This window comes from Lepeophtheirus salmonis, chromosome 3 (genome assembly GCF_016086655.4).
Source record: "Lepeophtheirus salmonis chromosome 3, UVic_Lsal_1.4, whole genome shotgun sequence".
Classification (NCBI taxonomy): domain Eukaryota; kingdom Metazoa; phylum Arthropoda; class Copepoda; order Siphonostomatoida; family Caligidae; genus Lepeophtheirus; species Lepeophtheirus salmonis.
Genome location: NC_052133.2, coordinates 35,604,253 through 35,617,424, shown reverse-complemented (window position 1 = coordinate 35,617,424; position 13,172 = coordinate 35,604,253). Strand labels below are relative to the sequence as shown.

General features: G+C 32.1%; 2 protein-coding genes across 2 annotated transcripts; one reads left to right on the top strand and one right to left on the bottom strand.

The window, feature by feature from the left end:
* Positions 1-2,756: 2,756 nt before the first annotated feature.
* LOC121114987 (uncharacterized) lies at positions 2,757-9,129 on the top strand. Its single transcript, XM_040709125.2, has 3 exons — positions 2,757-6,046; positions 6,724-7,850; positions 8,138-9,129. Exons 1-3 carry the CDS (start codon positions 3,147-3,149, stop codon positions 8,698-8,700), a joined length of 4,590 nt encoding a protein of 1,529 aa, XP_040565059.1. The 5' UTR covers positions 2,757-3,146; the 3' UTR covers positions 8,701-9,129.
* An 829-nt stretch (positions 9,130-9,958) lies between these two features.
* On the bottom strand, positions 9,959-11,702 carry mRpS29 (mitochondrial ribosomal protein S29). Its single transcript, XM_040709126.2, is given in 3 exon segments — positions 9,959-10,828; positions 11,131-11,352; positions 11,355-11,702. Coding segments are annotated over 3 exon segments (1,188 nt in total). The 5' UTR covers positions 11,617-11,702; the 3' UTR covers positions 9,959-10,124.
* Between the last annotated feature and the right edge of the window lie 1,470 nt (positions 11,703-13,172).

Below are 13,172 nucleotides of genomic sequence, written 5' to 3'. Positions count from 1 at the left end.
CTTGATATTCGTAGCAGAGCTTTGTACTAGAAACATAATAATTAGTAGACGGGTGTTCGTAACCAAAAATAATAATTATGTAATATGTATTTTAGGCACAAGGAGAAGCGTATATACATTCAATAATTCCCCCTACAGTTCGAGTAATTTGGTTTCATGTATATACCAAACTATTCGAGTCTGTTAATAGTAGCACTGCGAACAAAAAATGTATTATGTTGGTATGAATGTAAATGATAGCTTTAATTACTAAGGTATTTAGGGGCTACGAAACAGAGGACTATCCGCACTTTTTTTAGAATTTACAAAAAATATATATTTAATTAATGATATTGCTAAAAAATGTTTTTTATCTACATGAACCACCCTGGAATTTATTTTCTACATAGTTTGCGAGCTCAAAAACGGTGCGCAATGCCTGGTCTTGGAATGATAAAAATGATCATACTCTGTGTAATGTGTATATATAAATCTGGACTTAATTATTCATTGCTGTACTTTGACTTCCGAAGGATAAACATATTCAAAAGTTATTGTGATATTAGCAGTAATTACCCAAATAGTCTCGGTAATTTGTCCCCTGGATACTCTAGCAGACTGTTTAGAACACAAAGTGTGTACTAGTGCTGCTACGAACAACTTTTTGTATTCTAGTTATTATAAGGACAAACACGATTTAAATTTAAACTTATGCCATCCCTACATTTAAGTTGTTTTAAATTTAAGTTTGAAATGAAGATTCTTGTACCTTCCAGGGTTAAACCCGGACTAAACGTGGAGTGTTTCTGTACATTTTTTATACAAAATATAGAGAATATCAAATATGATGTAATTATATATACTTTTAATTATCATTCTCATTATTTTGCAATAATTTGATTGATGTCAGAGATTCATACAGTGATGTCATGTTCTACATTAATAAATATTGCACGAAATTTATTTAAAAAAAATGAATACATAATATTTTGACATCTTTCATTACACAATATCAGAAATCAACATTCTATTTCGTCAGCCATATAGTAGTAATCATTTTTGTAAAGCGCATAATTTCTTCTACGTCTTCTACATGATATTTATCCATCTATCTACATAATGTATTCAAGGTCTCCCATGAATTATAATATTACATTTATGTTCTTAAACTTTTCTCCTATTCTAACGCCATGAATCGTCGTCATCGTCGTATACCAAGCCTTAGCTAAGCAAAACAATGGAGGATGTACATATTAAGATTTTAAAAAGGTAGGTAAACTTAACCTTGATTTAAATCTTAACAATGAGAAATGCGGAATTGTTGTGAATATTCATATACTAGATTGATGCTTACGGATATTAATATGTACATAATATTGTTATTCCTATATGTATTTGTATAAATATGAAGACAACATCTTCTTTAATATGGTAAATAGTTTGTGGCTAATTGTCATACTTTCTGGATAATTTTTTTTTTGCAGAATAGGATTGTGTATATTATGCTGTATACAAGTTGTAACTTGTACGTTACAATTTGTAACATCTCATAACACCTTATTCAATTATGACATTAGTTAATTTAATTACAAATTATTAATTGAGGCTATCATTTCCTTTTGATAGTATTGAAATTACGTTTTTACGAGTAGTATAATTATTTTGGGCAATTGAACTTTATAATGTGCCACATAATGTATACTTATTATCAATTAGTCATTTTCTATTCAAAAAGTCAAAAATTACAACACTATCATATCGACGACCATCCAAGGAGTATTCAACAATACAGTAATACATTGAAATCCATCTTAAAAAAACTGTAGCAATTTATCCTATAAGAAATAACCAAAAAAATAATCTGTTCTAGCCTTAAAATTAACTTAACTAAACTAGCTCGGATGTCAATGTTAATTTTTGTTCGAAATCCACCTCATATCTACGAAAAAAAACCTCGTATGTGGAGTCACTTGTATCTCAAGGTATTACTCTATTACATCCTCCTCATCATAATTACCCAGGACTGCTGAGAGGGGCGGTGACAAGTAACAACCCTCATGAATTATCTGAGTCGAGAAAAATTATGAAGTCAATTTGGATTTTTTTAAAATTATTTTGGTAGTGACTTGGAAAAAAAAGTTGAAATTTAAGGTCTTTGGAAAAAAAAATATATATACTTTTTTTACAGAAAAAGGACGAACTAAATATCGATTAAGTCTACCCGAAAAAGTCATTCAAATAAACCCAAAAAAAAACAAAAAAAAAACATTACTTAGTAAAAAAAACAAAACGTCATTCAATCAAAAATATGTCAAGTTATTTTATCGAAAAAATTAAAAAGGCCCAATCTTATTATTAAAAAATATGTCACCTCATATCAGAGTCAGAAAAAATGAGATATTAGACGGAAGATTTGAAAAAAATATTCTCCCCCCTCTCCAAGAAAAATCTTTCTCTAAATTATTCATCTCATTTTTGCAATTGCAATTTGCTTATACAAGTTACAACTTGTAGACGAACTAATATATACTTAGAAGGTTTGACATTATTTCTCACTTTTTTATCCTGTTGAAAGTTTTGTTTTTCTTATTTTATAATTTCGCGTATCATTATATAAAATGGAGGAGGTATCGTGAATACTTTTCCTTTATGTACCTTAAAGCAGATATGACTTCTTTACCACCACCACCACCACTACCAATACATACATACTTTGCCAAAAATAGTTGAAAAAGTAACATTTCTACTTTTTTTCCTCTTCATTGGAAGTTGTAAAAATATTTTTTTTTTTCTGGATAGAAGAGCGTTTGGAAATGGATTCCCGTTATATATGGAGTAGCCGTTACGAAACAGACTCTGTTTTTTTTCTTACATGCCTAAAATCAGGTTGTAAAGTATTGCAGCTTCTTTGTTAAATTTTTTTTAAACATGTAACTAATTTGGGATTTGATTAAGATAGAAGAAGGTGTAAAAAAATAATTCCTCGGTTTTTAGATTGACCCTGACCTTGATTTGGCATTTACAGGAGGGATTTAAGTTCATTCTATTCTTATTATTTTTATTTTTTTAAATATTTATTTTTATAAGGAAAGATTCACTTAATACCTGCGCGTCTTTAGTGAAAGTGTCTTCATAAAATAATGCTTTAAAGCAAATAATTAATAATAATGAAATTAGTAATTTTGACTTCATGCTTCATACTTTTGGTGCTTGGAGATGAAATTTCCATACTGGAAACTGATATCTTTGCCGTGCAAACCTTTGAAGAATCCTTTGCTAAAAGCAAATTACGAGTTAAGCGCCAATTGGGAAATGACTTCCCCAACATTCCTTTTCGGGAAATGGCATCATTTGTCACTGAGGCTGAATCTTCTGTCAAAAGCAGGTTAGAAAATATTGAACCACGAATCTATAAAAGTGATGCTCGTCAAGATCCGAGGACTCCTGAGTGGTTTATGGCCGCTTCATCCAAAATCAAAATAATTTCTAAAAACATATCCAAAGTGTCTCTGGTTGCAGAAGAGGCAACTAAATTCATTGCCAAGCGTTATAACCTCTCCAAGAACGATATTACATTCAAACTACCTTTGGCAGATGTTCGTGGAACTGCATTAAGTGAGCTCTGTCACATCAAAGTCGATTTTCCATGTCAACCTGGAAAATATCGTGCTTATAATGGCTACTGCAATAATGTACAAAATCCAAACTGGGGTGTTGCAAATAGAAGATATCTTCGTTACCTTCCTCCAGACTATGCTGATGGAATCAGTGTTCCCAGAACAAAAAAAGATGGGACTTTTCTAACTAGTCCTCGTGGAATTTCTTTAGCAGTTTCTCAAGGATTTTCTGAGGTTCATCCTCACTTAATGATGATCACTGCTATTTGGGGTCAGTTTATTTATCACGACGTGTCCCATACACCTCAAATGGCTGGATATTTAGGACAGCGGCTCAAGTGTTGTGATATAGAATTTGAAAATTTCCATCCAGAGTGTTATCCAATAAAAATATCTTCGAATGATCCTTTTTATTCAAAAGCAGGCTTAAGATGCCAAGAATATGCTCGATCCGGAACAGCCTCCAGAACAGGATGTACCTTAGGGCCACGAGAACAAATCAATCAAGTCACGTCATTCATTGATGGATCCACAGTTTACGGAAGCTCCAAAGAAGAAGCTGAAGAGTTGAGGTCATTTAGTGGAGGGCTTCTCAAAGTTCAACACGATAAAAAAGGTAGTGATCTTTTAGCAAAAGATACAGAAAATAGTTTGGATTGCAAAGAAGATCGTAAGAGTGGCCTTAAGTGTTTCAAATCTGGAGATGTGAGAGTCAATGAAAATTTAGGGCTGGTGACAATGCATACACTTTGGGTACGACAACACAACAAAGTTGCAGGAACTCTTGGAACTTTGAACCCACATTGGAATGACGAACAAATATTTCAAGAGACTCGTCGAATTATTGGAGCTCAAATTCAGCATATTACTTTCAATGAATACCTTCCAGTAGTTTTAGGAAAAGAGGCTATGGACCGATATAATTTACTTCCTCAACAAATGGGCTTCTTCTCTGGATATGACATCAATACAAATCCCGGAACAGCGAATGGGGTGGCAACTACAGCTTTTAGATTTATCATGTCTTTAATTCCTTCTACATTCAAGTTTATTGACCCAAATGGAAAGACAATTAAAGAAGAATTCCTTAGTTCTACTTTCTACAACCCTTTCAGCTTGTACGAAGATGGAATGATTGATAATCTTATCCGTGGCTTAACTCATAGTCACGCAGAAAAAGAAGATTTGGTCATCAATGAGGAAATGACAAATAAAATGTTTATGGACTCGCGAACTGGATTAGGCCTCGATATTCTAGCTCAAACAATTCAACAAGGACGTGACCATGGTATCCCAGGCTATACTGAATGGAGAAAATTCTGCTCATTATCTCCAATTCGTAATTTTGGAGAATTGGAAAATATTATGGGAAAGAAGACTGTTAACATTTTAAAATCTGTGTACACATCTGTCGAAGAAATAGATTTATTTATTGGAGGATTAGCCGAAGTTCCAAGTGACGGTGCAGTTGTTGGACCCACATTTGCCTGTCTCATAGGGAGACAAATGTACTACTACAAAACGGGAGATCGTTATTGGTATGAAAATGACATTCCACCCTCTTCACTCTCAAAAGAACAATTAAATCAAATTCGCAAAACAACTTTAGCTCATATCATATGTGAAAATATTCCTTCTGTGCAATTCATTCAACCAAAAGTTTTCATAGAATCAGATCCATTTTTAAATGCCTTCATGCCTTGTCATGGTGATAGCATTATACCTAGAGTTAGTTATAACGGGTGGGTTACAGCATCGCCAAGATTTATTGTTCCTGATAATATGCTTTTGGATGCCATTGAGAGAGCCAAAAAAGATGTAAGTTTAATCAAAGACAAAGAATGGAATCTCTGGAGAACAGGAGATATTGCTGATCCCAAGTCACCAATTGGTTCCTCCTATGGATTCTTAAAACCAAAGGCACAATCCATTGAAATATCCAACTCTTCTTTTGTACTACAATACGCATCCCGACGGTTTTTAAACAACTTACTAGATGGAAATGATGCCACAAGAGCAAATCGTCAACTTAAGGATGCTGAATTTGGAAATCGAGGGATTGGTAATATAAGAGAACTTATGGACGTTCTACCAAATATAGACGTGTCAGATGTGATGGACATTCCTAAAGTTTTTCAGTGTGATGAACAAACTTTACCTTGTGATCATACTACCAAATATAGAACCCTAACTGGATGGTGCAATAATCTTCTTTTCCCCGAATATGGAAAATCTATACGTGCGTTTACACGGTTGTTAGCCCCCGCCTATGATGATGGTCTTATGAGTCCAAGAAGTCGCTCTGTTACTGGATCACCTTTACCCAGCCCTAGACTCGTATCAGTCAATATTCACAATGATGTCAGCACTCCTCATGTACGATATTCTCTTATGATGATGCAATGGGGTCAATTTGTTGATCATGACATTACTCATACTCCAGTAAATAGGTATGTATTTTATCAATCTATTATTTTGCAAAATACATGGTCAAGAGTGCAATGACATTGATATATCATGATTGTTTTCTACATATTTATTTTCTATTTCAAACCAAACTTCTATTCATGTGTGTAAGACCTTAAAAAAGATTGATTTGGCTTTTTGTTCCAGATGAAGGTTATATTCATTTAGACAAATAGTAATAGATCCATATAATTATTGTGATTCTTAATAAATTTTACATTTCTTTAGAGTTTAGACACAAACTATAATGGTATTTGGCAATCAGTAAACCTGTTTCTTGTACTCAACTGTCTTATTGTAACATTCATATATATATAAAGGTCATAGATTCTTACAAAATTTAAATATATTCTATAAATGTTTTTTTTCTTCTTTAAATAATATGGCCCATTAAAAATGCCTACTGCTTCGAGTCCGTTTTATTTCTACACGTATATTTGACAATGAAAATGATATGGTTAAATACATAGGAGTAGGTAATGAATGTTTACAACCTTGATGGTCATTTTATTTAAATATTTCATTAACGTTATTGGGCCATCAATCCTTTTTTTCCCTCCTTCTTATAAATAACCTTATTATCATCCTAATGTTAAGAAATATCCTGTGAATGAAAAATATGTAATATATGATGATTATTAATATTTATTTGATTATTTAGTGGATTTGCTGACTCCATTCTTGAATGTAAAGATTGTGATGCTGCTAGTCGTATTCATCCAGAATGTCTTCCGATACCTGTTCCCAAAGGCGATCCTTTCTATCCTTCTATCAACATCACCACTGGAAAGCCTTTTTGTCTTGCTTTTACAAGATCAATGCCTGGGCAATTGACTCTGGGCTTTCGAGAACAAATGAATCAAATTACTTCATTCGCAGATGGTTCTAATGTTTATGGATCTGATCTGTGTGAAATGCGAGAGATTCGAGAAATGCACGGGGGAAGACTCAACTCTACTAAACAAAGACATGGTCAAAAGGATTTACTTCCCCTAACTACTGAAAATAAGGAATGTAAAGCAGAGTCTGGTTATTGCTTTGAGGCTGGAGATGCAAGGAACAGTGAGCAACCTTTACTTACATCCCTTCATACTCTTTTCATGAGAGAACATAATAGAATTGCTGATGAGTTAATTAGGTTAAATCCACAATGGTCCGATGATAAACTCTTCCATGAAGCAAGGAGAATTGCTTCTTCCATTCAACAACATATTACATGGAATGAATTCTTACCTCGTGTACTTGGATGGAACGCAGTGAATTTGTATGAACTTGGATTACTACCAGAGGGATATTATAGATCCTATGATGAAAAATGTAATCCAACTATTTTGAATGAATTTGCAACAGCTGCATTTAGATTTGGCCATAGTTTAATCAAACCTAAGTTTAAGAGAATGAACAATCAATATTCTGAGAAAGGAAGACCTTTGAAATTAGCAGACATGTTCTTTAATCCCGATAAATTGCATGAGCCTGGTATGATGGATGATTTAATACGAGGAGTTAGCTCTACCTCAATGGAAACCTTGGATCAATTCATTACTGATGAAGTGACCAATCATTTATTTGAAGACAAAAATACTCCTTATTCTGGTTTAGACCTTGCTTCATTGAACATTCAACGTGGAAGGGATCATGGTATACCAGGCTATAATCTTTACAGGTCTATTTGCAATTTGACAAGAGCTCAAAGTTTCAAGGATTTACAAAGAGAAATTGCTCTTCCTGTCGTTGAAAGGCTTGAAAGAACTTACGCACATGTTGATGATATTGATTTATTTACAGGTAGGTTGCTATTTTCCTTAAATTAACAAAGTCTGAATACAATGATTATCACTTTTACACTCTGTCCCAGGAAGTGAATGTTGTTATTTTTTGTGTACATTTTTATTATGTGAAGGAGTGTCATTATTTAATTAGATCTTTTAGATTTTTGTTAAAAAACTATTTTTATTAGCTAGATAAACTTGCATGAAGTTTTATTTTTTTAATTAATTATTCAATGTCATTTTACATATTATGTATTTTAATTTCCGTTATTGATTGTAATAATTATTATTATTTCATTGAAGGTGGTTTAGCCGAAACTGCATTACATGGTGGTTTGGTTGGTCCAACATTTGCTTGTATTATTGGTATTCAATTCCGTAACTTGAGAAAATGTGATCGTTTTTGGTATGAAGGCGGAAATCCACTCACACGCTTCACCGAAACACAACTAGCAGAGATTCGTAAAGTTACGCTATCAAAGGTACTCTGCGATACCACTGATGATATTACTACAATACAACGTGCTATTTTTGATATACCCGATCCATTTTTGAATCCTCGGATATCCTGTCAATCTCTTCCAAGTCTGGATTTGGATTTGTGGAAGGAAAGAGTCATGTGTAAAGTTGGAGATATTCATATTGACACTGGAGATGCACGACGCGTATCTCCGTGCGTCATGTGCACTTGCACAAAGGAAGGTCCTCTTTGCCAATCCCTTAAGATTGAAAATTGTTTTCATCTTGCACAATCCTTCAGTCCTAAAGCTATTTTAGAGGACCACGTTTGTAAAGTGCAATGCGCTTTTGCTTTCAGGGCATTTCCCTCTGTAAAAACCGGTCAAAATCAAATTGGAATCAATTAAAATTGACCAAATATCTTAATTCATGCATCAAAAGAAATTCTTACTCCCAAAATTATATGGCGTTCCAACCAAAACTGGAAAATATTGCCTAAAGTAGGCACACCTATGTTTCGAAGGCGTTATTTGTAGTAATACACAGCTTGATTTAAATATATTATTTAATTATCTATTCACTATGGCATGTGTTATATATATCTAAATATATGTATTTCTTTGAATAAAGGAAAGAAAAAAAATCTTATGGGCATTTGGCATCTTTGATATAAAATTAAATTTTCATAATATATTATATACAATCTTCACAAATGAATCATTGGAAAGATGGAAGAAAATTGAGAGTCATATGAATAGTCAAATTATTTAATCAGTTTGTCAAATTAAAATCTTGCAGTACAAAATAAACTTAAAGGATGTTAAGTAATAATCGCACCCATTCTTCCCAACCTTTTTTTTAATTTGACCTTATAACTTATTGATATATGTAATGCTAACTAAAGAATATTCAAACTTAAATGCATTACTTCCTCAATTTAAAAGTTCATGAATGAGATTTTAGCCTGGATAGTAATGATAATATCATGACAAAACAGTCATCTGGAATGTCTTGTGGTGACAATTCCTTCGTAAATGTATAAGACAGACCTATAGGTATAATAAACACCACTCAATTTTTTAACTATCATAAGTATAACAACCAGGCATATTTTATTTTAAAAAGAGAAACACCATTACATTTATGGCTGTATTATGCAGATATTGGACCGGATAACAAATATTTGGCTAATAAAAAATATAAAATATCCCTACTCTATAAGAATACACTATCCAAAATAGTGTTGAAGAATAAACATATAATCTTGATTTCAACTATTCCAAATAATGTATATTTAGTAATATCTAGTGTTGGATTCGAGTTAACATTTTTGAATTCGAGTTTCTGACAATTTCCACAAACACAATGTAGTTGCTTCTTTTTATAAGATACAAGGGTCTGTAATTTTTACTGTCCTTTTGAGTTATGCTAGAAATTTGACATATCATTACTTAAATGTTTCGAGTTTCAAGTATACTAAAATATTTTGGGCAATTTTGAGTAATTTCCATAAAATGATAGACTTGATGAAGGTCGAGTTCGAGTAATACTCAAATCCAACACTAGCAATTAAGTAGACAAATATGATTATAGGTAAATTAAGTGAAGTAACTTAGGAGGAATGATATAGTTGATATTATCTTACAAATTCAAACTCTTACATAGTTAATGTTTGTTATTTTATAATTCATATTTCATAGATATAAACAGACCATTAATTTTTAAAATACATTGTATTTAAATGACAATAGTTCTCATTTAAATTATGAAATGAGACTTTCGAATTCAAAATCCTTAGAATTTTTTTACAAAGTAAACTAATTAAATATATTCACCAATAGTGACAATAATTAGCAAAGTCTAGAGGAGATTTTCCAGTCAAGAAATTAATTTCAGCCCGCCCAACACTAGTTCCAGCAACAGACCTAATGTAGTCTTTTTCTAATTTAAAGTCGATCATAATATTAAGTTCTTCTTCTGAATAAAATTCTACTTCAACGGGTATAAAAGGTCCCATAGTCTTCCAACCTTCTTCTCCTAGCAGAGTATAGGGCAAATGGGAGTCTGTATTAGGACGTTTTCGTGTAGGCCTGTGACGCTCCACTCGGCGTTCTCTCACTACGTCATGCGAATCAACACTTGTTACAATGGTCACATTATTCGATTTTGCACGAAGTAATCTCTTTAAATTGAAAATAACACTCAACTCATCCGGCACACACAAGAATTCTCGATTTAAATTAGCATGTATCCTTTCCTGAGTTAGTTTTTCGCGATGACATGCTGTCAGTTTGTTAAAAATGGCATTGATACCATCACCTAGGACTATGATTTTGCACTTATTTTCTGTAGAACTTAATCTCAACTCGTTCATTAGTACATTTAATACATCAGCACTAAACTTTGGACGCTCTAATCCTTGAAGTAATACTTCAATTAGAGGAGCATCCACTGGAGTAGTTTCTCTTGCACTCCAAATGTATTCTCGATGAGTGGTGAGTTCGCTTATTTTAGACTCATTTCGAAGTTTAAACTCTGAAAAATATTGATGGTATGATTTAATAAAATATGGTTTGTACAAAGATTTAGAAGGTTAGATTATTTTTAACAAAAAAAGAAGTTAAATAGGAACTAAAGCTGATCAAATTCCTTTTTAAATATTTTGATAAGGACGTTGTAGATTAAAGAAAATATGATGGATAAATTTGGAATATCAACCTTGAATGGGTCAATCGATTTCGCAATTTAAATATACACTGAATTACGAACTAAAAGAGTAACATAATAAAAAATGGATTAATAATAACGAATACATGAGTAACTTGGTAGTAACATACCTTGGAGAACTTCTAAGGATTTGGTTATATGATCAATTCTTCCACTTTTGTGATTAGATTGCGCCATTTCTCCCGAAAAATCAACCAACCAGGATTTAAAGGATCCAAAGTTAAGGGATATAAGCTTTGGATCTGCTATAGAGTAATGTCCAACATGACTAAGAGTACTTGACTTCCCACTTCCTCGTGGACCGTAGAGTACAATGCCTAATTTTTGGGGATATCTGCTCTTAAATAATGGAATACTTCTAACGCTGGACTTCGAATAAGTAAATGAGTTTCTCCGAATGTTTTATTATAGTCTTTTAATTCTGATGTAGGATTCACTCCCGAAACAACCTCCTGTGGTATTTTATATAATTTTCCTTTGTGAGAAGATACGTGATTCGTGGGGTTGGACTCTGGGGATTGACTATAGGAGGATGAATGAGTCCGGTTATGAAGGCGAGGCAAATTCAAAAAATAACGTCGGACAAGATGAGACATTTCTAATACTCCTTTCGGCTTTCAATTTCACCTACAACTCAACTTAATGTGCATGAAGAAACTGATGTGATGAAGATATGTTTGTTATTAAAAGGTTTCGTGATTTTTATATTAGAAAGTTCCGTGATAATTAAAATTTTTGTAGGATGATCTATCACAATTAATTAAGTAAATTAATATTTTGCCATTATATTATACCAAGGACTAGTCCTCGTATTTTATAAGTCAGTCTTTTCCAATTACCAACTATTAATATATTTTCATCAATAAATGGTTTTTTGGAATAATTAATTCTCTAATGTACTCATTGTACCATAGATTCTAATACATAAATTACTTATCAATTACACAGGGGAACACCAAATTTTCACTAATGAAATTATGCTAATAATATGATTTATCTTTAAGCACAAAATCCAAAATCGATCTCAGTTTTTTTCTGGGTTGTCAGGTTTCAGAAATATGCTTCAAATACATTGTATCGAAATTTCCAAAACTTTCAACTGAGAAAATATAAACTGGTGTATTTGATGGACCATAAATACGAAAAATCATCAGGGATGAAGATTTAAAAAAAAAAAAATGACCAATAAGGAAAGAAATGCCTGTATTTCTTTCATAGATGTGGTGGATAATTTCCAGGGGAACCACAAACTACAAAGAATTAGTGAATAGACTGTTGGAGGACTGCAAAGTAAGAGGGTGTAAAATGAGTATGAGATCCTTCACAGCCATCTTGCAAGCTTTCCAGATAATATTGGTGATGTAAGTGATGAACAAGGGAAAAGATTTCATCAAGATTTAATGGTAATGGAAAAATACTATGGGAGAAGATGGGATGTGCATATGCTAGCAGATTATTGCTGGAGCATAATAAGAGAAAAATTTTACCTTAAATTAAGAAATAAAAAAATATATGTATATTAAAATATACCTACTCTTTTCAAAATTATATTTCGTGTTGTTATTAGAGTATCTGAGATATCCTTGTCTTCATATTATAAATTTTTCTTACTTATTAACTCAAAATAAAAAGATTATTAAAAAAAGTTACATTTATTAGTAAGTGATAAAATATGTGTTCTGAATTGGTTAATGTCAAGTCATACATCCTCTTCGAGACACTACTGTTCTAATTGAATAAAATTTAAGACTTGATGTGACACATGTAATTATAATTAAGTAAAATATTAGGTGTGTTATCCAAACATAACTATTATACAAAAGCTACAATTATAAAATTTAAATATATTAAAAATAACATGCAAAGTATTTGAGTAAATTGAGGGACAAAATATAAATATAAAAGTTTTTTCATTTGCTTAGATTGATCTATTTATCATTAATCAAAGACGACATTTTTTTTATGAATTAGGATAAAAGAAGAGACCAGAAATACTTTATCCTCAACAAGATATCTTCCAATATCTACGCAAGTGTAACAGGATGAAAATTTTGCCGAAGAAGAAAACCGAACAAAACTAAGCTTAATACAAGAGTAGAGTCAACTCTTTCCTTTTGTGGGAATCTCTCCATCCATATATAACAATAAATAT